Source organism: Molothrus aeneus, chromosome 6 (genome assembly GCF_037042795.1).
Source record: "Molothrus aeneus isolate 106 chromosome 6, BPBGC_Maene_1.0, whole genome shotgun sequence".
Classification (NCBI taxonomy): domain Eukaryota; kingdom Metazoa; phylum Chordata; class Aves; order Passeriformes; family Icteridae; genus Molothrus; species Molothrus aeneus.
The window spans coordinates 26,154,404-26,182,275 of NC_089651.1; the positions used below are offsets into that span (position 1 = coordinate 26,154,404).

The following is a 27,872-nucleotide window of genomic DNA, read 5'->3' on the forward strand; positions in this document are numbered from 1 at the left end:
TCAGGTAGTTCAATATTAGTTTATTAAATCAGCAATTTTTATCACTGCTTTCTAAAAATGATTACAAAGCATATTAAAATATATTACAGTATCTGCAAAGAATTTACTGTGTAATAAAAGTGCAACAATAATGAACTTACAATTTTGTTTGCCTAATTGGACAAACTGAAGCACACTGCACAGATCAAGCCTTTCCTCAAAAATCAGAGTGCCTTTTAAATGAAAACAGTGTTTAATAAAAATATTAGAAAAGGTGAGCATGTGAAATAGAAAACGAAGTTCATGATCATTCCTCAGTGCTATGTTACACATATCCATCAAACCATACACTTCAAACTCTGCTTGAGATCCAACAATTTAAAGAGCCACTAAAATGAGTGCACATTATGAAGGGAAGAAAGTGATGGAAAGAAAAAGAGGGTGCATTTCAAGTGCTGGCAATAAACAGTATTGAAAGCCAGGGACCACATACCTGCTGCTTTGAGACCAGGTTCCACACAAATCCACACCACACCCAATTAACAAATGGGACCTCACCCTGACTTAAAAATCTTTGTAAACTCTCCAATTTCAAGCTGTCACAGCTTGCAAGTCTCTCAGTGTCCTGTATAGTAGTTAGGAACTGTAGGCCCACGTTTTCTGTTCCAATCTGCTACAAAACCTCATAATTTCTGAAGGAATAGAACTAGGGTTGTAAATCGATACTGTGTTGTGGAATAGTTGGAGAAAAAGTAAAAGCAGCAGTTTCTATTTTAGTTTAAGACAGTAGGCTACATCAGTGGGCACAGATTTCACAGGATGAATTACAGACAGCTTTGAATGATCTTGCAGAAAACATTATTAAAATCCTAGGCATAAAATGTCCAACCAACTCAACATTGTCATCTTTCTTCAGCAGACATTAGCAACAAACTGAACACCAGAGATTGGTGTTCAGCAAGAAACTGCTGTTAAAGTAACTACTTAGAGCATACTATTCTGAGAGAAGGCAATCCTGCTCACTTCCCATGCTTCTAACACACGGATTCACTAACTCCACAGAACGTTATCCAAACACTTGTGTGTGGCTGGTTTAACTGAATGGGCTTGCGAACAGCCAGCAAGGGAAATGGGGGAGGCCCATGGACCTGTGAGAACATAGTGAGAAGAGAACCCCCCCCCGAGCAACAGCAAGCTACTCCATCAGTTTAGTTGTGCAAAAAACCGCTGTTTAAAGTTCCCATGAAATGTATTTTATTCCTATCATCTAAGTTCACTGTACCACATACTAGATTTATGTGGTACCTAGGTACCACACACGTAGAAATAGACTTATGTAGCTGTGGATGCCAACCATGAAACACTCCTATTTCTCCAGACAGCTGGAGAAAATCCACCTCTACTCCTATACATGCTTCATGCATTCATCTTCCAAATTCTACAGGAATACAAAGCAAAATACTACAACCTCATCTAGGCAAAATACATCAAAAGGATGTATTTCAATTTGTCTGCCTTAAGACCAAGCTAGCATAATGTCACAGAGACTGAGGAAAAGGCTGTGTTCTCCATTTTACTACCAACAAAACTAGAAAAATAGAATAAAACCACTGAAACTATCCAGCTCTTCTCACTGAAGAAGGATATTTCAAATGGCATGGGATCACATGGCTCCAATGTGTCTGGAGCATCACCTCTGGAAGCTGCATGTGGTGGGAACTCAAGCAGGAGTCCCCTGCTGTAGTCCTGTGCTGCTGCAAAGCAAGGTAAGGCAGAGTGGGAAAATCAGCAGCTTCCCAGATCCTCTCAGTTTTGCCTACACTCCAGTAGTCACAATACATAAGCTTGCATTCTTTCTCCTGGTGACTGTCCTGATTAAGCTAGTCACTAGTACTAAGCTGGTCAGTAGTGTATGAAGTGGTAATGACTGCAGACACTACCCAGAAACAGACATATCTTACTACTTCTGCAGCCATTTTCTTTTTCTTAACACCTGCAATGTCTAGAGACTACTTTTTTTCAATCAAAAATAAATTACACAGAAAATAGCTCCTCTGCAGATGCGCAGTCACACAGGTAGACTCAGTGTCAAGTTTCACAGCTCTACTGAAGTGCACAGAGATGCACTAAGATTAATTTGGCTCCTAATTTAGGTCTAACAGAAATAAAGTTGGTATGCTTGAATGATAGGAAAAACACCTTAGAATAAAAAAAAAACAAAAAAAACCCAAAAACAAACAACAAAACACCCCAAAAAATCAAGTCCTCAGAACAATTCAACTATGCCAGGATATCCTTGATACAGGCCCAGAAACCTGGCAAGGTAAAAGTGGCATTCTGCCATTACTTAAAATAGCATCATTGTTTTCCCCTGCAAGTGCCCTGACAAAGTTAATGGAAATTGCACCTCAGAATAGAACAGATACAGAAAGATGAGAGGTCCAGAAAGATGTGAAGTATCAAACCTGACAACCTACAAATACATGATTTGAAAAAAGAAGCTGACGCTTTTCTTAGATCACCCACAAAACTGAACATGGAAGTGTGACTAAAACCTTAACTGGGAGATAATATCCAAACTATTTCCTCCCCACACCTTCTACAAGGATGTTAAAGCACTTTTTGGCTTGCCCTGTCTCAGAAGGCATTACTGCTGCCACTTACTGAGACTTAACAAGAAAGTGCTCAAAACTACAGTGCCTTTGATGTGTAGGATCTTTCCTATTACAAATGGAATACAAGTCAATTCCTGCTCATACACATAGACCAGAACTGGCTGCTTTTGATTTTAGGAAAGAACTGGCCCTCCCTGAAAGACTCAAGTTCACAGGGCCCAAGACTTGCCTTCTTTTAAGGTACTGATAAAAATCAATTGTAAGCAGACAGTATGTTCAACTTTGGTTGTGTGTTGTTGGAAAATAAATGTTTATTAAGCATCCATTCCTTTCATGGATTGTTTTCAATAAAGGAGTAATATTTGGAGGGATGAGTTACATTTATTACAGTCAATGTAACAGTTTCTGTTAGCCTCTCCATCCTTCAAATCTGCTACCATGAGAATTGAATCTCTCTTTTGTGGTTGTCAGCTACGTGTTGGCAAAAGAGTTAAAAATTTCTCTTAAATATATTATATATTAAAAAATACACAGACATAACTGTATAATTAGCTGTAAATAGAAATTAAATACCAATGAAAATATTCCGAGACAATTTGATGTGCTTTGAGGAGGCTGAATTTGAGCAATACACATTTTGTGAACAGAAAGTGAGGCCTAATTTCAATGCAAACATGGTTTTTTCAGCTTAAGAAACCATTCTGCTGTCACTTTGAACCATTCAGAAATTCATTGTCTGCAGAGAAGCTAAGCTTAAACTGCAAAGAAAACTCTAAATACAAGGAACAAAGGAGATCTCAGTTCTTCTATTGATAATACTGACTATATAGAGTGCTGTGTAAAACTGAAGAAGCTGTTTTTCACACAAGACACAATGACAGATCGAAAAAAAATTTACTGTTTTGCAGTTCTAAATAGAATCTGAAGTTCTAAAACACGTTTGCTCATATTCTGAGCACTTACAAGACTCTCCTCATTATTCTTCTATCTTTTTCTAATTCCAAATACACAATAAAAAGAAAGAAAAGGATTTCCTTTTATATCAGCCTTTTCTTAGACTATAGAGATGCTTACATTCACTCAATGGCTTAAGCACATTTTTAGCATCTAAATATTCCTTGCATATGCAGGTGAATTTAACATTTTGAGCTTCAGTGTGCTATTTAGGATAGTCTGGATACAGGGTTGATAAGTATTTAGGTTTGGTGAAGGTCAGCAAATTTTATGCATGGTCTTTTCTGCTTTATGGTTGTGAAGGCAGCAAGACATGGACACAGGACTACAAAAACATTTTCACCTTATGACAGAGCTATTATAAGGCACTTGTGATAAGCATGTCTGAGTGAAGGTCAGCAGGGACAGCGACACGAATGTTTCCCTGCTGCCATGCTTATAACTTCAGTAGCTTGAGTGAAATGTGCTGTGAGGTTTAAGGATCTAAGCTTAACTTCAAATTTTGGTATTTTCAACACATTTCCTGTGGGAATTTCAAAATCCTCACTCTTCTCCTTGTATTGTTCATTCTGCTGTTTGGAAAGGTTTCCTGTGAGATGGTGGCACCAGGTGGGAAGGTAGTGTGCCAGGCAGTTCATATCCATCCAGTTTAATCTTGATGAGATGTTTTGCTAATGCAAACTCTTCATCATCCAACATCCCATCGCCATCACAGTCTGCAAGTTTCCAGATCTTCCCCAAGACGCTATTGGGTAGTTTAGAAGTCACCATCTCCTTCTTTGCACTAATCCCAGATATTTTGCCATTGATTGGTGACAGAGTGTAGAAAATCTCATCATAAGCAGGTTTATCTTTGGCAACAACCCACTCCTCTTCATCAGCTCCTTCCTTAGCGCCTTCCCCATACCCATGGCCAAAAGGTCCTGCCATGGTGCCATCGAACGCTCCACCATGTACCATCTCTGTGGGCATGTTGCTCTCTTCCTGTCTGATTAGGCTCATCAGGGAGGCAATTTTGTTGGCCAGCATGTTATCCACAGTTTCAATTAGCTTTGGTTTCAAAGAATGAAATTTAGTGAAATCACAATTCTCCAACTGCTCCTGTGAATGATACAGTGACAGTAGTTAAAAACGATTCCAATGCATTAAAAAGTTTAAAGAATGGGCTTAAAATTAAAATAGTCACGTGATAATTCAATTAAAATAAGTATCTTTTGAAGCTGTTTCTATAGCTGAAACTCCTCTTGATGGAGAAACAAAACACATGTACCAATATATTTCATCAAACACACTAAGACAGTTTTGCAACAGTGTATGAGTTTATTTATTAAATTACATTTATGGTGCAAATTTCCAAGTGCCGTGGATAAAACCACAGCGGCTGATGAATGTTACCCACAACTTTCCATTTGATGATTTTTTCCCAATCAAAGAAAGTGTGCAAGTAAGTCCTCAATCCTGCTAGCACTTATGCAAGAGTTCAGAGTTAAAAATAAAATCAAATGTTTGCAGGACTGATCTGATTTTATAGATTAGACTTCTTGGCTGTGGTTAGGTCAGGAAAAGGTGTCCTTTACTAATAAAGAAAAGCTGAGATAATAGCAGCAATGTTTTATAGCAGTGCTGCCAGAACTCATGAAGTCAGATGCTCCCTGCAGAATTTGTGGAGTTTTCATCCTAACACCAGTGAGATATTTACCTAGGTAATATGTACTATTCCCACACAAGCCCAAGCACGTTTTTCCCCACAGCATCAGAAAGTTAAAAATGCTTCAGGCAATTATTAAGTTTTTTCTACATGCAAAATGCTTGCCGGGAAGAGAAAGTTACAGTGGACAAGGTTAAAAAACCTCCAGCATCACCATCACCACCTCCCACCTTTGGTAAAATTATGTTAAATTGCTTTAACAAATCCCTTCTATCACCTCAAGGAGCTACTCCTATACATATCAAAATGATCATGACATGAACCCAAGAAACCTGGAGCACAGGGTAAAAACAGTCAACGAACAACTCTGTTCAGGTGACATTTATACACAATCACCTGATTGACAGCACCTGATCAGAATAAATGTATGTAGTAGAATAAATCTCAGGAATCAAAGATCAACTTGCTATTGGTTTTGGCACAATTTTGTTTTCACACAATTTTGCTTTCTCACAATTTTGCTCCTCATTACAGAAGTGACTGATCTCCTGTACATATTTGCTGCCATCTGCTGCTGAGGCTTAACTGATATGTACTGTAAATCTGAAAGAGTTTCATTAAAATTTTGTTTCAATATTCAGATCTCTCATTCTCTCACTCTGCATCACAAGCAAAAGCAGCAAGGGAAGAAAGAGTCAACTTTTGCAACAAGATCCCCTTTCAAAGCCTAACTCATGAAACGCTTCCACCAATCCTGCCTGTGAAAACTTAGCTAAAATACATCTTATGCTTCATCAATGATTTGCTATCTCATGCCAGTAGTTGATTACCAGGTTAAATACTTCAGTTTATGAAAGAAATGTGTGTCTTCATATAGATAATCAGCCAATCATCACTCCTGATGATAGCTGTGCAAGCATATCACATGTGCTGTCAGAACGATACGTCTGGAAAACATTCTCCATCACACTCATGACTAGTCCATGGTCAGAGCAAACTGCAGGCTCCTCATCCCTTGTTCTTCAGCTTTCAAGCTGTATTATCCTCTAATTCAAAGGCCATTTAAGAAGTTTATGATCTGAGATACAAAAATTGCCAATTGATGCTTGAAATCACTACTAACACTAGCTGTTTTTCCCTGGGATATTTTCTAACTCATCTCGAATCAGAGAACAGAAATAAATAGACAAGAAAGTGACAGAAAATTGGTTGAAAGACTGCAGAAAACCCAAAAGAGGAAGAGACAAAAGGTATTTTTAAATAAGTTGTGAGCATAAACCTAGAACTTCTCTCTCTCTCTCTCTCTCCTTCATAGACAGGAAAAAAGCCAAAGACTGTTTTCAAAAGCAAGAGGTTTCAAGCTGGACTTTTCAAGTAACACATTGCCTTTATTAGTAGTCACTAGGAAACAGTATCAGTAAGAACTGGAACACAGTAAAGTAAAAAACGATCTTATGACTAAAGATATCTTCATCTACACAAATATTTGATACTGTCATAAAAATGATAAATATAACCACATTTAGGATTCAAAAGAAGCCCCTTAAGCTGTGAGTGTTCATTGCCATTTTATTTGCACAAAGTCTTCAGTATTTCCTGCCAGGAGAGACCAAGTACTGACTAAAAGGAGAGTAGGTCAGATTTTTTTATTCCTTATTTTCATAGTCTTTATGTAGTCCTGTGTCACTGAATGCACACTTAGCAAGTTACCATTCTTTTTTTGGTCTGTACCACTTCCAAGTCACTCTAATGTCATATCAGTCAAATGACTGTCATTTCAACTGCTCTACACCCTCAGCTGTAACACTGAGATACTCTGTTCTACCTTTTCCATTTTTGCAATCCTGCTACAAAGTTAGCAATTATTTCAGTGGAATGGTAATCTACCATCTTACCTGCATTTTCTTCACTTCAGGGAAGTCCCCTGCTGAAATATGGTATTCCCTTTGCAGCTGAACATATATCTCAGGCAACTTGTTGATCAGTTCCTTCTTCTTATTCTCTTTCCCAAAGACAGAGGGCATCTCTTTTTTCAGATAGCTGATGATATAAGCATGAACCTAAAAAGAAGCAAAACCGAAATCAAAACTACTGTTTACCAACACTTAGCAGTAGTTTTCCTCACCTAGGTCATAAAAAGAAACAGAAATATGTTTCCCTAAGGAAAGATATTATCAACTACTCTTTCTGGAACTTCATGTTTACATGAACAGTTAGCTGCCTGTTAGTTATTATTAGCTTTTGCTGCTTTCAGCATTCCTTTGAGGGGCAGACAGAAAGGAAACACATTTCAAGGAAATACAGATGCACACTTGCTCTTTTAAGAAGAAGCTTGGTACAGCATTCTATGAGTACCAACAGCAAGAGAAAAGGCAAGACCACAAACCCCACATCCTGACAGAGAGCTCCAGCCACACTGGTCCATCTGTATGATTTGTAGCTCATTTGCCACAGCAGCCATTGTGGGTATCAATGGGATAATTCCTCCAGCAATCCAAGTATGCTAAGTGGCAGAGCTATCTGTTCAAAGTGATATTGCATTCCTACCTATTTACTGACAGAAAAGTGAGTACCTATAGTCTGTATTTATGTAGCCACCTATGCAGATGACAGAGCAGCCAGTTTCAACAGGAGCAGCATGCCATGGCTGCCTTGTGAAGCCCTAGGGAGAGAAGTAGAGCCTTTCCAGCTTATAAGGAAAGACACTAATTTAGGATGTCTTTAAACACATTGATTCTTGCATTGCCATCAAAATATCCATCCTGCCCACCTTCCTTATGCCTCTATTTGGAACCATTCATGTCCTCTCCCACCACCTTTCCCCACCAAAAGGATCTGCTTGGCCACAGAACAAGTGATCAGCTCCAGAACAGAAACAGTGGTTGCACTTCCTAACAGAGGTGAGCTCACCTATCCAGATCATTGTGTGGACATTGATACTTATTTTGCACACAAGAGGGAAGGCACCAGGGCAGAGCCTTCTTTTAGAAGTAATGCTGCCCTAGGCTGTGACCACTGCAGGACCACAGCAGCCAAATGACCTCCACTACAAGATGTCTTTACATCTGGTCCTTGTTCATTTTAAAAGAATGTAGCTGTCCACAAATCAGAAGTTAGTTATAAGTTTCACACACACAGAAAAAAGAGTTAAAAATTAGGTATGTCTATCAAACTGTTGAGCAATAAAAAGGTGAAATTTTGAAGACTGGGGGAAGACAAATTACCATTAAAAAGCATCAGCAAAACAAGTGATTGCTTCAGTGTTGTGTAAGTATAATACTTAATACCTACCAAACCATGACAGACAGTGTGTTTTATAGCATTTTACACAAACCTTACACAATCTGCACATGGCAATTGCCCATTCATTTCCTTACTTGTTTAGGAAGAAACAGAAAAAAAAATATTTGCTTTTAAAAGAAAAACGATGTAGCCAGTTTTTATGTGCACATCTTAAGTTCACAAATTTCACACAACATTTCCTTAAATCTAAAAAGAGTGCATGCATTTTAATGGCAAATTTACATTTCTGTAGAGGAGAAAAAAACTCCAGCATAAAGAAACATAAACCCTGAAATTTTCTAAGAGTACAGATGTAAGTATTTCTCCAGAATTACAGAATGGATTCAGTAAGGGTATTTTTAAGAGAGTTTATAAATAATTGTGAGTAATTTTATGGATCTTATGTTGAAAATAATATTTCTATCAAACTCAGAAAAGTATGTTTATAATTCATAAGCACTAACAGTTTCACATGTGTATTCTAAGTGGCCTAAGGCCAGCCAGTATGCACATGTGTTTCTTGTAGATAAGAGCAGTCTCCATCTCCAAAACAGGACAGTGAGTCACAGGACTTGAGGAAGAAAAAAAAAAAGAAAAAAGCCTAATGCCCAAATCTGACAGCCTGTTAAGAGTTTGCTTTTGTTTCTATTTACTGTAAATGCTTTAGAAAATATTAAGAAGAGGACAGCACAGAAATAGGGTAAAAGAAACCCCACATTCAACACTGTAAAAAGCTATTTTTGGTTGTCAATACTTCGAGAGCAGTTTGGAAGGCAGAAAAATGCCAGTGGATTACATTGCTGCTTTCCTGCACATAAACAGTTTTTTCCCCTTCCGGGACTATCTAACATATCCCTAAGACCACTGTGTACTGCGTTTACCTTTATAAATTTTTACTTTACATTTCATAGAAATATCTAAAAATTACTCAACTTACCCTCCTTCAATGCCAAAATTATTATAGCAAATGAAAACAAAATGCTGCCAACATTTACAAAACAGATTGGATCTGAGGTTGCTCTGGGATCAGAGTGACTTTTAACACAATATCATTGTGATTTTAAATGGATTTAAGTTTCAAAGAAGCAACTTCTACAAGGTGCCCTAAAGCTCAGGCCACAAAACCCCCCCCCCCAAACCAACAGCTCCCCTCATTCCCTCCTCCAACCCCCAATAATAACCCCACCAAAAACTCCTGGAACTCTATCTTCATATTCAGAAATTTAAATAAGCCAACACAGGAAGAGGTACATATCCCCAAACAACTATTCATATACCGATGGATTTGCAAGTCCTCTTCATTTCTGATTAGTAGTTCACATTAAAATATATTTCAAGGAAAATGCATTCGGTTTGATATCTGCACAGGAAATTAGAGCTCCTGTCTTCTACCAATAGCTTTCTCCTCAAGTGACTATCTTTTCCTTGAAAAAGTGACAATTCAATCCCAGATTAAAAACTGTGCCAAAAAGACGTTTTATAGCAAGAGAAAAATTGGCAAGGTTGAGAACACACTGAGAGCAGCAGAGACTGCTCATTCAATTTTGTTCTCTTCTTACCTTTGCAAGTCTTGCCCTTTTAATGAGATCATTGAGTTTCCTCACAGCAGCCTTCTGTGGGAGACTCTGGATATCCTTGAAAAGATCCTGTGCCTCGGCTTCAAAGAGTCTCCGGTTGTCTGTGTTTCGGAGAGGATGGGCCCAGAAAGAGCCAATGTAGACCCGCAGCACCTCTGGCGTGTCGATCACCTTTCCCAGGGACCACATGAGAGCACCGTAGACCCTCATCAGCTGCTGTGTGTCCACTTGGTCAGCCTTATTAAGGACCACTCGGATCTTGTCATCCTGGCCCCGGAATGACTTAATGGCCTCTGAAAACTCATCAGATATATCCAGCTTATGGGCATCAAAAAGCAGGATGATTCGGTCAACCCTCTCAGCAAACCACTGGAGGACTTGGCAGAAGTCGTAGCCTGAAGGAAGAACACACTTTTATGGTCTTACCATTCAGAAAAGTCTTGGAGAGTCTTGGAGAATGTAGGGCTGGGGATAGAGAACAAGAGGGTAACAGCCTCTACCTGGGGGCAAAAAGGAGATTTATTACTCAAGAGGACAGCATCTTTGGACAGTGAGGTCAGGACAACTGTATCCTGCATTTCCTTGGATCAGTCTCACTATTACCACCTTCTGTTTTTATCACTGCCCTTTTTTCTGTTTCACACCCACATCTGCCTCTTTCCAGGAGTCTGGTTCCAGCACAGCATCCAAGCTAAATAGGGCTGTGAGGCTCTCTTCATCACTGCCAATATTGGTCACTTTGGTAGTACTGCTTATCTCAATTAGCAAGGAAAATGGTTCAAATGCAGCATTTAAAACCATTTTCAAACTCATCTCTCCTTACCTTGCAACACTTGCCATTATTTTTGCTACAGCAGACTAAAAAGTACAATTTACAAGTAATGTGAGTACATTGCTGATAGCTTTGAGGACATGACATGTTACAGAACATGAGTAGTGACCTTCCTGATCACCTGAAACAAGCTTTATCACATTCTAAAGGAAAGCCAATTCAGAGCACCTGTCTAAATGCTTTTACAGGTTCAGCTGGTACCTAATCCCCACAACAAACATTATTCAGGAACTCCTTACTCAGAAGTGACACATCTAATCCGCAGAGTCACCACTGGTGATGAAGCTCTGGGTTTGGCATGGATGTGACTCATCTAGTATGAGTAAGGAACAGCTAAGTATGTACTGGGAGCCTTTTGCTTTAAAAAAAAAAAAAACAACAAAAACAATTTCCATTTTCCTCTGAACTCTTTCTCCATACTCTTTGAAACACTTCCCTCACACCACTCAGTCATGAATGAAACACCCCTTCCCTTCCTAAAGGGGCTACTCCCTACATCCTGCCGGACACTCATTTTTCCAAATCCTGCAGCCCACGCAGACATTTCTGTCTGCAAGGGCATGAACATCACCAGTGATGCTGCAGAAGCAGCACAGGGACGGACACTGTCTGCCCAGGGGACAATGCTGGCAGACAACTGCACATTCTCCTCCAGCCACTTACACTGGCCCTGAACTGACAGGCAGGAAGTTTCTGGCACATCCTCCTGCCAACAACAGGAGTGGGAAAGGTGTGTCTTGAGACATCTTTGAATGCTGCCCTCTGTGTATATTTTTGACCCTTCAAGAAATCAGCTCCTTCATCTGTGGCCTGGATGCTTTCCAGATCTAAAAATAGAGCATGCTGGGAAATAGCGCATGTTCTCAAATTTTACTTAGTCCCTTTGCTGTTTTCCTGCATGTTAAAATGAAAGCTACTATTTGAGTCCTCTCTTGGACTCAGAAGGCTTCAACTTACTCCTAGTGATACCTGTCAAATTTTAATATTGTACAGATGTTACATTCGTTCGTAGGTAAATAGTTAAGCAGTAGCTAGTGAGATGGGAAAAAAACACCAATAGCAAAGAGACATGGTCTTACACTGAGGCCTTGTAATGTTAGTCTTCCATCAAACATTTTAAATAAGAAAAGATGTAGGTTACCAATGTTAGACAGAACTAAACTTCTAGAAAGCAGAACCCTCTCTGACAGACACATTCAGGGGTAGCAGAAAACACCTTGTACAATCCTGCTTACATTTACACACAATAATTTAGAAAGTCCTCAAAGCAACTCAAACTTCAAAATGTGCTAAGTTAGACTTATAGCATAAATATGTCTAAGTCAGACTGACTCCTTCAAGAAGCAGGTCAGACAAACCTTGCTATTTGCAGCATCACAGGACAACTCAAGTTTGTGGCCAACAAAACCACCTCTATGCAAACTGCATAAGCAGCCCAAAAGCCATTTACATGAAATGTATCTGACCATGCAGTATTTCAGCCAAGGTTGAGTGTAGGAATTTCTGATCATGATAGCATGGAGTATGTGTATGCAATAAATGCATAGGCACTTGTAAATAACTCCTTGTATGGTGATGCCTAAGTGTATGAAACCTTTATTTCACCGGCCCTCAAAGCTTGGGACACTGACAGAGCAGTGCTCTAAAGCCAACTCCCAAAACCTCATATTTGGTACAATGACACTTTAAACATGATTAAAACTAACAGCATACAGGAGAACTACACTTTGATAAAAGAACTATGACAAGGGACACATTCAAGACAATCTTTATCACATGTAAAAAAATAATCAAATTAAAGCCTGTGAAACAGGTAAGAGTTTGAGGTAATCACTGAACTATGTCAAATTAGGTGGAAGTCTATCATATCAAAGGGCAGGCCAGCTAGGCTGTAACAATTGATAAGGCACATACCATCCTGACAAGGAGTTTCTGAACAATAAGGGAACAAGAGCCATGTTTTGTTAAATCCCAGGAGCAATTCTAGATGGTAGTGAAGAGTCATGGTCCTTCAGGCAAAACAGGACTACCAGTGAAACATAACCTGGAGAGAAACACAAATCTGTCCTGCACTTGAAGTCTGAGACTTCCACAGCCTTACCAAATGGTCTTGAATTTGTTTACACAATTGTTCCCTTTTTCAGTGGCATATTAATGCAATACTCTAGTTTTCTGCTTATTTCATGTTTCCTTCCATACTGTTATGAAAGTGGCAACAGATGCTGCCATATATAATTTTCTCTTGATTTAACAAGCAAAGAAGGGGTAAGTTTTAACTTGAGGAGGAAAAAGGGAGCTGGAATCCACAACGGAAAAGCAGACCACTGCTGATTTTATCAGACTGTGTAAACTGGGATCTAAATATTTTGTGGACATTTTATCAGAAGATTTTTTCAGGACTAAAGATCATTAGTCGCACTCTCAAGCTTTTGTCCAAAATATGAGTGCCAACATGCAGTATTTGTTTTATTTCTGGTTTCACAACATTCAAGTCTTTGCTTGCAGAGATGTAGAGCTCTCATGCTGTTCATCTCTACTATTTCACCAACACATCACATAATGGAATGCCATGACTATGAGTAATAAGGAGGACAAAACGTCACTGAATAAAGAATCCAGAAGCATCTGGTAGACCAGTTTATTAGGTAAGCATAATTTAGATTATAGTTCTAAGAAGTTAGTCCCTTATTCTATCAATTTATTATAAAGACAAGACTACTGTTGCATAGCTGCCATATATTGTGCTTTCACCAGGATTTCCTCAAAAAATTCCAGGTGTGATATGGTAAAGAATTGTTTATTTCCTCTGACAGAGACATGAAACACAAGTTTCCATTTCTTAAGCAAAGGCCTGAAAACAGAGGGCAGCATAAGCCACACCCTGCATCACTACCATTTACAACTCCACAGAAAAGCTGCATGCACTTAAATGGAGCTGAAGAATGCAAGGAAGAAAGTTGTTTACATTATGCTGTTCTGTTTAAATACTTTCTCAAGACAGGCTAATGTTTAAAACAGCTTGATAAACAGTGCTCAATTCTCTGCAGAATTTTCATATTATTAAAAATATTCCCATTTGCTCTTTCTCCTTCTACCATTTGACTTCCTCTTTTGACTGTATTATATTATGGCATGACTGAGCAACCTTAAGAAGCAGCTCTAGCAGCTGTGCCCACAAAAACCCAGCTTATTTACAGCCCCATCCCTGAATTTTTCAGACATGACCAACCTACAGCTATTATGAAACATTTCTTCACTCATGAACTTCAATAGTATATATAAGAGTCATTAATACTTCATGGAAAGCAATTAAAATGATCAAAATAAGGCTTTTTCTCGGGAGTGACAAAGCACTAATTAGTCAACAGACCATGCAACTGTAGCCATTTGCAGCCATAGCAGCAGGATGACAGAAATACCAACCCCCACCAGCTTTCAAGAGAAAAAATTCCGAAGCTGCATCCAGCCTTAAAATATGGGTTGTACAGGGCTTGCAGTACAAAAGTACATACAGTACCACTAAAATAGACTTCCCAGAGATTAGGATGCTGATTTGTCCAGTAGAGCAGAAAACATTAAGTGAGCTTGGTGCTTATAAAGCTCTGCAACTCACCTCTGCTGATGCGCTGCTTCTCTCCAGAGAGAATGCCAGGGCTGTCAATGATACTGATGCTCTTCAGGACCTCGTTGGGTAGCTGAGAACACATGAACCTGCAGGAAAGCAGGGAAAAAACTCATTAACAATAGCTCTAGCTCACATACAGATTATTGCTTGAGAGCTCCCCATTACATATCTGATTTTAGAAAGACTCAAATGAGACTCAAAACAATTTCTGAATCCTGGCAAACCTCTATGTTTCGCAGGCAAACGTGTTTAACAAAAATTATGAAGAGAGCTTCTCAAAAAAACCCCACAGGGAAACCTTGTAAAACTGTACATCTAAGTGCTGATAAGACTTCAAATTTTGCAAGAGCTGACAACTTGGGCTGTAAATGCAACATTAAAAAGATTCCATCAAACCCATCTTTGGAATCTTTTTTAGATTCCAAAATGGGAATCTTTTTTAGATTCCAAAACTAGGACCAAATTTAGTACACACAAGAGAAAATTCTTGATGTACTCCAGCCTATGCCTAGACTCAAAGACCGAAAAGGGGAGGAAGCAGAAAGCCATACTGACAATATGTTTATGTTATGGTCCAGTCCCTGCCCCATCTCCCTCTTGCCTGATTTAAGAGTGTTTGAGTGATCCCTACTCCCTAACCCACCACTCTCCTCAGCTGGAGCACCAGTGAAAAACACCAGTGTTTCTCCCACAAACCGAGCCGAAACTATCACACTGCCAGAAGCAGGAGTTCAAATTACACACAGTATACTCTAAACAATAACCTCCTGCCTCTGCAACGGGAGGCAAATCAATGGTGGTATTACAGAAGAATAAATAATTGACAAGGACTCAGAGCTGTGCAGAACACGTGGTGTGTTACTTGCAAGCTACAATGATGCTTCTGTGACAGTTAATGGCTGAAGAACTTCGCTGCCCTTCATCATAACCTGCCTTTAAGAGATTTGCATAAGAGTTTAATCTTCTTATCAGGGAGCAGCTGAAGATACAAATGAGCACACAGAGTAACCCTCCTCCGGTGAGGCTGCCCCACACAGGGTTAAGCTATAGCCTCAGGCTCCAAGATGGGGCTGCCTTACATCAACCTATGGCTTCACTAAGCACAATGCCTCAAAAAACAGGGTATCACAGACAGGAAACTGTAGCTGTGCTAAGGTTAAACAAGACTTTTAAGGCCTTGGATGATCTGAGTCAGGAAGAGTTCAACCAGTCAAGTAGCAGATACAAAATGTAAACTATATCAAAGTCTAGATGGTATTTTATACAATACAAACTATTCAAAGGAAATTGAAAAGAAAACAAGTCTTAACACCTCACTTCACCTTATTCTGCAAGAGACCTTGTAGCAATGAACCTTTAACAAAAACACACAGTGTGCCTTCTTGGATAAAACAGAAATGGCAGCATCACCTGCACCTCTCCCTGAAACCCAAAAGGGCATATGGAAACAGCAGCCATCCAAGCCTGATAGAACCTGAGGGTATGTAAACATAAATTACATTATTTGAACTTGCCAAAACCGAAAGGCAGTGCTATGTCAAAGCAAACACATTACGTGGAAGCATAATGGATGTGCATAAGTGACAAAGAAAATACATTTAATCATGTGAACCATTACAAAAATACATACACCACTAGTATGTACATCATGAAGTAGCTTTCATATATTTGGAAGTGTGAAGACTGAATGTTAATGTATGTTTTTTCTTATCACTCTCATCCAACCTTAGAAAGCCCAGTGCTTGTTCAGTATCACCAAGATGTTTCTAGACCAATCTTATGGGAAGAAAGGCACTGTTATGCCAGCTGAACAATACAGCAGTGTCTTGACTCAGGCACCACCCAAACTGGGACAGCTGGAAAAGACCATGCAATAAAATAGAGAAAATAGAGAATTACAGGCCTCAGAAATGCAGACACTGCCATTTTTGCAGCAGTCACTACTGGCAATGGGAGGAGATGAGTAAACACATAGGAAATAGAAGCATGAACTCAGAATTAATGCTTGTTAGCTTTTAGAATATGTCCATCAGATGAAGATGAAAGATGGGTTAAAAATCTTGCCTCCAACTAATATTTTGACAACTATAATGATAGTGGTAATTGAATGTCTCTTTTCAACACTGAGACTTATTTCTTAACATACCACTTCATGCAGGTCATGTAAGTGCTACATCACAAAAACCAGAACTACACACTATCCACCTGAATGAGAGATTTTTTAAAAAAGTGTTACAAAAACAGTTGCATGAATGACTGTAATTTCTTATGACACATCAAAATAGACCAGGACCATGGATTTCTTCTCAGCAGCACTAATTTATTTGCATGGTTTTCTGCATGTAAATTACTGTATAATGCAGTATTCTTCCCTCACTAGCATCCAAGGGCACACTAGGTCCTGTCCCTCTTCGGTTTCCTCCCCAACTTTTCTTAAAAGTATACAGGATAAGTAAGAGTTTAATAGAGGAACACCTCCCACAATCAGTGAGATACAGGGGGCAATTAGAAGGGGTCATGGAAAAAGACAAAAGCAAGGTAACATCAATAAATTAATGCAGCTAATTACTAAGTACAAGCCTTGATTGTGATACTGTGTTCTTGTTTGCTTCATTTTTTCCATTACCTCAGTCCCTGCTTCCTGTCATTTGGATTGTTAGACTTGGATGAAAAGGATACTCAACTTCATAGTCTAAGGGTTCATAGCCTTAAGTTCCTCCATAAAACAAAACCTCAGGATTGGGAAACTATTAAAAAAATTAAATGGGGGTGGGGGGAAGTAGAGAGAAGTCTATTATGGCAGGTGTGAAAAATGTAATATTGGACAAAAAGAACTGTCAGCATGGCAAATGAGAGAAGGAAAAGTAAAATATGTACTATGATTACAGGTAACCTGGGAGGAACTCAAAGATACTGAAGCCTAAGACAATTTCATCTAAGCAAAGCCACAAAGAGAAAGGAGTTGGTAAGTTTTGAAAAATGCTAGGGAAAGATAAGCACCCAGATCTCTGTTGAATAGCTAACGAGTAAGCGTGAATGTTGAGGAAGATAAGGGTGCTCAGAGTACTTCAATACAACAATATCACAGTCACCAAAAGAACTAGAGTAATTTGGTCAGTTACTTTGAAAGTACATTTTTGTAGCTAGCCAATAATCTTGCTTGCAGTCAGAACCTGACATAAATAGTCAGACGATTTAGGCAAAAAATTGCATTGCCACTCATCCAAACAAACACATACCATTATTAAATGTTCTGTGCAAATAATAAATATTAAGCAAAATACAATTCATATAATTTTTATTATATTAATTTTTTGTAGAGAGAGCACAATGGTGAGGAAAGGGAGAAACAGAAAAGTGAACTGGAAGACAGAATTTAACCAATCATCTCAAAATTGTTATTTAAAATGGGACTTGACTACAGTCTCCCACAGCACATATTCTTATCTCTGCAAAGCGATAGCCAAGCCAACTGTAAGCAGCTATAAACTTTCTTCTTTGAATAAGCACAGCAACAGATAAAATTGTACATGATGAACTTTTAACACGCATGCCAATATTTATCAGCCAAACAGGAAATTGTATTGTTAAAAAGAACCAATTTAGATTAATTGGCTTGCAAAGTGAGGCCTCCATGTCAAGCTACCATCAAATACAGGAAGAAAACAAGGTGATTGCTCAGACAATAAGAATAGAGTTATTAGTAACTAACTTTCAACTGAAAATATTCAGCATGCTATTTAAGTTTACTATCAAAATGTTCACAGCCCCTGAACAACTCTTCCCTTTTTACAAATACACAGCAAAAACTAACACTATCTCCCTGATCTATGGAACTACCTGAACACCCAGGCAGTTAATATTAAACACTTAACAGCTTGAGCTTTTATTTTATCCGTGGGACACATTCAAATCTTTTCCTTCTTGTATCTCTTTTTATATACCCCAGCAATTCATAATTTCAAATAGCTATATCCAGTGAAATCAGTGCAAAGGAATAAGACAGCACCAAAGGGAAAATAATTGTTTCTCTTTTTTTTTTTGAATGGTAGTTTTAAAAAATAGTACTAACCTATCAGTTTTATTGAGTAGAATTTTTGCATAAACTTATCCTGAGTTCCACCTGGAGTCACAAACAAGTCACCCAGTGGATCATTTCTACAGTTTTCTATGAAGTGGTTTTAACAACTATTTATTATTCAGATGACTGAATATCTCTGTCATAATGCCACCCTACCTAGTACTGCCTTTTTTCATTTAATTCACCTGAGCTGCCAGCATTCCTGCTTGTATTTCAACATTTATTCCATGTTGTTCAAAACAGAATGTGCCAAAATTTAAATGTAATCATCAGAAGACAGAAAGCAAGATGATCTCACCTGTTCAGGAAAGCATTTCCAAAGCGGCCGAGTTTCCGAAATGGCTTCTTAGGATCAACAACCAGGGCATTTCCAGGAACATTTCCTTCTGTTTCTCCATACATTACAGCAATAAAGGAATCTGTGGTAGGCTCTGGACCAATCCTCATGCCTGGAAAGTCTTGCTCAAGCAGGTACCTGGAGGTAGAGAACACATAAATGTATTTATACACAATTGCTATATTTATACTTAAATATTCCAAAAGAATGAATGATTGGGATCCATGGCAAAAGCAAATTTGCTTGAAAATTCCCAAGGATATGCACATTCTCTAAGATTAAGATTATATTTTTCCTTTATTTCATTATTTCTGTTAACTGGGGAAGGAGGAAGAGAACTGACTTAGTTTTTCACTACATCTAGGTAAAAGGATAAAGTAAATCCCTTTACAAATAGTGTGGAAAGCACTCCCTAAACTGCAGCACCTCAACTATTTAAGTGGATGCTTCCTACCAAAGATCTGAGTGCTGTAGGTTACCCTACAACACATGACTGCTTTTCTGAGTGTTTCCAACCCTATACCAGTGCTGCTGGTACAAAAAGGGAATGGCTTGAAGCTGCAAGTGAGCAGATTCAGTTTGACAGATCCAACCCTTTAATCAACTTGGTGTGATCTCACGAAATTTAACTCGTCTTATCAGAGGCAAAGAGAACCACTATGAGGCAATAAAATTTTATCTCTTTGGGAGTGAGGAAATTTTTTCCTTCTTTTTACCTGAACATCAAAAATTAATTGTTAACTAAGTCAGATCTGCAGAAATGTAAGCCTAACACCAAAGTACTTCCAAAAGGCATCAAGTCAAGCAGTGCTCTACCACCAGAAACCATCCTGCACTTCCCTTTGAGTAGTCCACTGACAGAAGATATGGCACAAACTCAGAGGGCCTTGACTTTCCAGACAACAAGGTCTGAAATTAATTTAGTGTGTATTTAAGTATTAAAACTTAATGGAACCAGGGCATTTATTTACATAAAATGCCTGTCTGCGTCCCTTCATGGATGGCAAGTGCAAAGAAGTAAAAGCAACGCCAAGTTCTTTGAGCAAACCTCCCTCTAGCACACATTCTATGACAGCTGCCATCCTTCACAGAGACACAGACAGCTCTGCTTAACTTTACAGCAAGAGTGTTATTGTCCTCAGGCACAACAGCACCATCTCGGCGCTCCAGACTAAAACAAGACATTTTCAATGTCACCCTGCAGTTCCTATAAAAAACCCAAAACACCACAATTTTAATCAAGTATATTTTAGCTATTTACATAATCAAAACAGGATTTACATGAGAATTTTTCTTCAGGCAAAGGTGGTGGTCCTGCATGCAGCGACAGCACTAATTACCTTTTAGTGCATTTATATTAATGCTGCTCTTTTAATAAAAGTTTATTCTGGACTTAATCTAACAGTGCTATGTCTATTCTGCTATAGCTTCCTAAATCAATACTGATTTGAGAGGACTTGCTGTTTGCTTTTGCTGCAAAAAACATTTTACATAGTATCTATACTTGCTGAACAATCTCTGTTTTCAAATAAAGTACCCAAGCATTCACAAACTTTATAGATCAGTGCACAGAAGCTGAATTTAAGAAACTAAATATATGTTACATATTTCAAAGACTGTTTTCCATGAGCCTTAGCAAATTGGCTCCAATTCACTCAACCTATGATCAGGGAGCATGGAACAGTTATTTACATGAGATTTCCTGTAGCTTTCTGCTTCCAAAAAAAGAAATTAAAAAAATACCAATACTAAAACTTGTGAGGAAGGAGGAACATAAGAGGAGGAACATAAGAACAATCATGCCAGAACATGCCAATCTGTTTTATCTCTAGAATAAGCTGTACCTAATGCACAGTAACAGGGAAATAAAACTGACCCCTCTCCAAAAGCAAATGAAACAACACTCAAACCTCTCTGCCCACACACGTTTGTAAAATGCAGCAGATCCTTCATTGTACAAATTAAATCATTAAATTATCTGAATTAAATGAAGACAAAATTCCTTTAATTGCTCATCAGTTGAAGCCCTCATGGAAATCCAGGGTTTTCAAGTGTTGTGGCAAACAGCTGAACACCTGAAACGCCAAAGTGTGTTCCCAGCTCTTTACAGAACACCATTGCACACCAGTTCTCTAAAACAGGGTGCCAAGGCTAATTCACAAGAGCCACTAAAAATTTCCAGCTTGGCATTATCCATGGCTTTGATTTTGAAAAATCAATCATACTTTTGTCTTCTAAAAAGAAGTTTTTAACTTGCCACGATAAAATGTTCTATTTCAAACGCTGCTTTTCCTCATTTCCCTTCTTTTAAAAGACAAAGGGTCTCTCTAAGCGAGAGCTCTGTAAATAAGCTCTTCTATAGATAAAAATTGTCATTGCCAGGCTTCTACTGACAGAGGTAGCAACTCCTAAGGTGACAGACAACATATCCAGAAGATGCTCCAAGAACAGCAGTAAAGAACATATATTGAATTAAATGCACAGGAGTGAAGTCCCACATCCCAGGTCAAGGAAAACTACATGGTGGGATCTAAATGCAGCAGCAGACACCTCCAGGGTAACAGGATAATTGCCATCTATCGTAAGCTCATAAATTATGGCATGATTGTGGAAATTCAGTGGAGACAGTTTTTAGATGCCTAAAAAAGTAATTTCATTGCCTGTTCATGAATTTGCAGTAGCTTTAAAGAGTTACAAGTATGGAGTATCTTTCATGATTTCCAACATCTCTTTCTGATGCTCTGAACTTCATAGCGCAAATTCCGATTAGCATTTTATTGAAATTACTAAACCAGAATAAAGTGCTACTGAACTGCAATGATACTCCCAAGTTAATGTCATAAAGGCAGCTTTAAAAAACCAGACTTTTATAGCGATAACAATCCAGGAAGGCAAGACCTCCTTCCAAATACCAAGCCCCACCCAACAGTCACAATGCTCTGCCTGGTACAACTATTAACAGACACAGAAATCCCTTTGCATCACAGGTATTTTCCATTAAGATTGGCTCACAATTGCACATCAAGAATTAGTACAGACTAAAATAAACCTCTTCTTGAGCACTGGCTGTGCTCAAGTGTGATGGGTTTGGCTGGGACAATAACTACTATGGGTTTGGCTGGGACAATAACTACTATGTGGCTGTGTTCTGGATATGTGCTGAAAAGTGTTGACAATACAGGGATATCTTCATTACTGCTGAGCAGCACTCACACTCAAGGCCTTAAGAATCAAGGCCCTTTCTGCTTCTCACCCCACCCCGTGAACAAAGAGTTAAGAGGGGACACAGCTGGGACAGCTGATCCCAGCTGACCCAAGGGATGTCCTGTACCATATGGCATCGTGCTTAGCATATAAAGCTAGGAGAAGAAGAAGACACTTGGAATGATAGCATTTTCTCTTCCCAAGTCACTGCTATGTATGATAGAGCCCTGCTTTCCTGGGAATACCTGAATATCTGCCTGCCCATGGAAAGTAGTATATGAATTCCTTGCTTTGCCTTGCCTATGATTCTTTTACTGTACCTACTGAACTGTCTTTATCTCAAGCCATGAGTTTTCTCAGTTTTACCATTCTGATTCTCCCCCCACCCCACTGTGCAGGGTGTGAGTGGCTGTGTGGTGCTTGGCTGCAGGCTGGAGCTATGGGGTGGGCTAAGGCACAACACAATGTAGCACTCTTCTCAGTGTGAAAGAATAGTTTAACTCACCCACACAAAAGCTAAGAGCAGTCTTCTGTAAATTGAAAAGCTGTCAATATTTCTGTACCAAATGCTTCATTAGCACAGGAAAATACCTGGATTTTCAGCATCTGCAACTACATGCTCTTCTCAGGAATTTTCAGCAGAGAAGTTCAAAAAGGTTCACAGGAAGAATGCTTAAAAATAGCCAATGCCCCAAAGATAGTCTAGATCAAACAACAGACATCCTGTTGATTCTTCTCTCTTTGTTTTTACCTGGGCTATAACCTTTCAGCTTTGCCAATAAACATTCATCTAGGTTCCTCTGCAAGATGTATAGCCAGACTATGGGGAACTAGCTTCCAAAGCTCCCAGAGATAGAAAAGATTACAGATACACAGTTGCAGATACACGTTATCATCTGAAATCTAAATGTATTAGCTAGGCCACACTACTGCTTAAAAGCAAGTGAGCTGGACAGAGAAGCACTGAACAAGGATACCCTGTGATGCACTGGGAGATAAACTCATGGCTCCTTTATAGGGCTGCTCATCTCCATACTACATACTGCACCAAGTATTAAGGGTTTTTTTAACACAGCAAAACTAGATATTTGCTTTAGTGTAAGAATTCTGCTCTAAATAATCCAAAGCTTTCATGTAGAGCTAGTGAAAAAGTTACAGCCTTCACCCAAAGAAATTAAGAGGCACCTTCCTCCCACTTCATCCCCAAATAAACAGATGCAGCTGCACAAGTGATTGCACACTACTTGCAGACTCTAGACATTATGCAAAAGGGTGCTTTCACAAAAGTCAGCTCTGGCTGAGTTAAATAGCAGGAAGTTTACAATTTTTAACCTCTGAGTAATACCTGTGAGCCAAGTAAAAGCACAGCTTGCCAATCTGAGGAATTTACTTCTGGTTTGTCTCATGTTGATAAGCTCTTTAAAAAAAATCAGTCTCCTACACTTCTAAAACAGAATGAAAGAAGCTACCTATTTGCATTGACTACCTCCTATCTCTTTTTCATACAGTACAATTCTCCTCTCCCGTCCCCACTTTCCCCACTTTTTTTCCTAAAAGAGGCATGAGAAATTGAGACAACTACAGAAAATGCAAGGCCAAGCAGCTCACATGTAAGATAACAATTGGCTCTCATCATACTCCCACTTCATTAAACACAACTGGACAAGCATTAACATTTGGATGTATTTGTTTGAATTGTCAGCACTGTCAAATAAGTGAATAAAACTATCACCACACTACAGCTTAGACAGCAAAACTGACTGGTTTCACTGCATTGCTCCAAGTGCCAAAGCGGATAAACAGCACTGAGGGAAAAAACACAAGAGCTGTTAGAAACCTGGAAGTGTTTGTTTCCATATCTTAATCCCCAGGGACATTCAGTCAGTGGTACATCAGTGTTTTCCATAAAGACTTAGTGGAAGGAACTGGGTGGATGTGGATGTGTCAGAGGTATGAAAATGTGAAGTTCTCACGATAACGTCTCAATCAAAATAAATCCCAAATGAATATTTGACAGCTAAACATAATTATTATGTTCCCACATAAACCCAACAGTAAACACTTAAGTAGACCTAATATGCCCTCCTGCCCTATGAAGTCAAGAAATGTGAACAAAAGGCAGTTTTTAATTATTTATTTAAAACTTAAAATAACTTTTGCTTATTAAAAAGTTTGGAGGAATAAATCCCCTATAGTGTTACTTCATCCTAAGAAAAATAATCTAGAACAAATACAGGATTATAACAATCTTGAGAGGGTATGACATTTTTCCATGGGAGATTCAGACTACCAGAGGATGAATTTATTTCTGGATGACCTGGACACTATAATATTTTTCCACATCTTCTTCTAAGTCTTGAACACAGCATGCAAGAACTTCTCTTTTTTTGCCCTTCTTTTTCTCCTCAAAATTGGATTTTGAGTAGCAGTCACTGTGACACTATTGTCTAAGTTGCTGCCCATATTCAGTGGAGCATTTTTTCATGCTGATTTAGCCAGCTATTATCTATGCTATAGAAAACACTGAGGTAAGCAATGTTGATCATAGTGAGAGCCTTTAGAAGCAATAAAAGATATTCTGCTACAGATTTGGCCTCTGTAGTCAATGCCTGTCTCCTCCAATACCTTGTACAAGATTAAACTGCTCTGCAAGCTACCTAAAATGGGCACAGCAGAAAGGGGTAAGAGGATAAAAAGAAGGGCACATCACAGTAGAAGCCATATCTTGCATCAGGTCAGGTATTTTAACAAAATACATGAGAAACCATCTTTGAAAACTTCATCTCTGTCAAAATGTCTAGGCATCTTCATCTGGCATTGACAAATGCTTAAAAAAGCTGGTAAGAGCTGTAATAAAGTATAGGTCCTTTCTCATTCAGACTGTACATTAGTATCAATCAACCCTTTAGCTCAGCATTTTATTGTTAAAGTGATTTTATTGTTAAAGATACTCACAAAGCAACAGTAGCAAAAATACACCTGAGGCACTGCAAGAAATACTAATGTTTCTCAGTACAGTACTGACTTATACTTCAGTCAAATATGGGCAGCTATAAAGGACAGAAAGGCTGAATGTCCATAAATCCAGAACCTGTGTTCTCAACCAGGGCAGACTCTTACAGGAGGAGAGACCCTGAGTTTTCTATGAATTGCAAATAACAGAACAACGCTGCTGACAGACAGCACGAGTTCTGGTATGGACATATTTCTGACCATTCTGCCTCCCTCTGTATTACCTGTGCTCTCCTCATCCCTTGTCCATAAGCCAAGTCACAACACTTATCAGGAAATGTATACAGACTAACAAGACAACTATAATTTTAAAGAAGAAAATGAATGAATAAACCTAGAGAAACGTTGGCAAAATCCAGATCAAAAACCCCTCCCCCCACTCACCATCTTGTGACTGTCTGTGGAGATCCTGAAACTAAGTTTCTTTTCTTTTAATTACAGACCTATTTATATTTTAAAAATATTCCTCTGAGCAACACCTCTTTATGCGTTTGTGGGAGTTCAGTAATAATCAGGAAAGAAACCATGTTCGACTTCAAGCTTTCAATTAGCTAGCTGTAAAACCTGAAAAGACACATGATTAGTTCTGTAAACATCTGAAAAGCTCTCAGGTGATTAAAGGTAAACATCGATCTTCAGGGGAGAGGGGAGGAAGGTATTTTGCACTGCAAAAAGAAAACAGTGTTACAGAAAGGCTGCCTGTAATCTTTGGAACTGAAAGATAAATATTTGTAAATTTTACAGAAGGACTATAATGAACTTCACATATAAGCAGGTCAAAATGTGAACCAATGATCCCTCAGTGTCCCTTGCAGAGTTGGGCAAAACAGTAGACTGATTTGTAAGGGGCATGTGAGAGGGACAAATACACGCAAAATATTTACAGATTCATAGCATTGTGCTTACCCGAGATACGCTTCAGCTTCCTAAAAATGAGTTACTAAGAAACTTATAAATAAGCAATATAAGAAAGACAGAAAATACTACAACAGGAACAACAATGTTAAGGAGCCTTAGTAGTGATACTGCTTGATACTGCTTCAACGTAATTGATCAAAATAAACACACATGGAAGATTTTCCAGATACCACGTGTTTTTTGCCCAGAACTCTTGTCACCTTACTCTTCTATGATCACATCCGATCTGTGCATTAAGCTACTTTTGGGAAAGAAAGGGGAGGAGATAAGGTGATCCCCCATGGCCGGTGCAGTCATACCGTTTAAACACGCAGCCCCTTTGAAACAACTTAGGGATTAAAAGAACTAAGAGGAAGTAGACAACAGGGTTACACTTTCTCAGCAGAACATGAAATGGAGATAATATTCTTGAACGGGAAGCAAGCGGCGAGCTACAGAGCGTGTGCCAGGGTGGGGAGCGGCACACCCTCGACACAGCTCGGAGGCTCTCGGCAAGCCCCGCTCGCCGGGAGGGTCGAGGCTCCAGCCCCGCCGCCTGTCACGGCCACGGCGCTGCCCGCACGGGGCGTGGGAGGGATTTACCGCAGGCAGCGGTACCATGCCGGGCAGGAGCTGAGCCAGGATGACCGAGCGGGCGGCAGGGGCGAGGCGCGGGCGCCGGCCGGGCCCGCGGGAGCGGGGCCGCGCACGCCGGGGGTCACCTACCGGATGAAGGTGGTCTTGCCGGTGCTGTACTGGCCCACCAGCAGCACCATGGGCTTGTTCTCGAAGTCGGCCTCCTCCAGGGCGGGCGAGTGGAATTCATGGAAGCGGTAGTGCTCCTCCAGCGGCAGCAGCTTGCGGAGGTAGAGGTCCCGCAGCCCGCCGGTCACCGTCTGCACCACGTCGGCGCCGCCGCCGCGCTCCCGCCCGCCGCCCTGCTTTCCCAGCCAGCTGAACATCCCGCCGCACTGCCACTGCCACTGCCGCCACTGCCACTGCCGCCACTGCCACTGCCGCCGCTGCCGCCGCGCCTCCCGCGCACGCAGCCGCCGCCGCAGACCCGCCCGGCCCCGGCGAGAGGCGGTGCCGGCAGCGCTGCCGCGCTCCACTCAGCGGCCGGGCTGGGCGGGGCCCCGCTCCCTGCCGCACACACCCTGGGAGCGGGTGGGTTTGGGGTTCTTCTGAAAGGGAAGTTCGTCTGGTGTTTTTTTCGAATCCGATGGTTTTTCTTTTTTTCTTTTTTCTTTTTTTTTTTGGCCACAAGTCCGTTTCTGGAGGTTTAATTGTGCCTGCTGCTCTTCTGCGCTAAAATCTCAGCCCCTTGCGATGAAGTCCGGAAACACTTTGACAGCTCCGATCTGAACGTAGAATGGCCCAAATGCTTTTCGTGTTTTTGTGATGATGGTTGCTGTCTTTGGATGCAAAAGAAATGTGTGACTAAGCGCCGTGGTGTTTAGCTGCGACATCAGGCAACTGTTTTAAACACAGTGAAAAATCTTAGTAAAACAGGGAAATCTTTCTGTGAGACGTGTGTAGAAGACACAGCCATTAGTTCTAACCCTAGGTCCTGCCACCTTGCCCATTGATTTTACAGGAGATTTTAGTGGAGGGTAACACCGGCTTCACTACAATCTTGGGGAAATCAATAAAACAAGTATTTTTTGTCCTCTGACATTAATGTTTGTGCTCAGTAACTAAAAAAAAAACCCAACCAAACAAACAAAAACTTGGGACGTCCGTTAAAAGCAAAGGAGTGGAAATTTTTGCTGAAACTGTGTTTAAACACTGTATTACAAATGTGCCTTTTGTGTGACACACTTATGGCT

The 27,872-nt window shown here is 39.7% G+C and overlaps 1 protein-coding gene across 1 annotated transcript; it reads right to left on the reverse strand.

The window, feature by feature from the left end:
• On the reverse strand, nucleotides 1-27,005 carry EHD4 (EH domain containing 4). Its single transcript, XM_066551749.1, has 6 exons — nucleotides 26,770-27,005; nucleotides 18,892-19,068; nucleotides 14,501-14,598; nucleotides 10,038-10,450; nucleotides 7,092-7,256; nucleotides 1-4,649 (listed from the first exon to the last, which is right to left on the reverse strand). The coding sequence occupies exons 1-6, from the start codon at nucleotides 27,003-27,005 to the stop codon at nucleotides 4,113-4,115; spliced, it is 1,626 nt and encodes a 541-aa protein (XP_066407846.1). The 3' UTR covers nucleotides 1-4,112.
• Nucleotides 27,006-27,872: the final 867 nt, after the last annotated feature.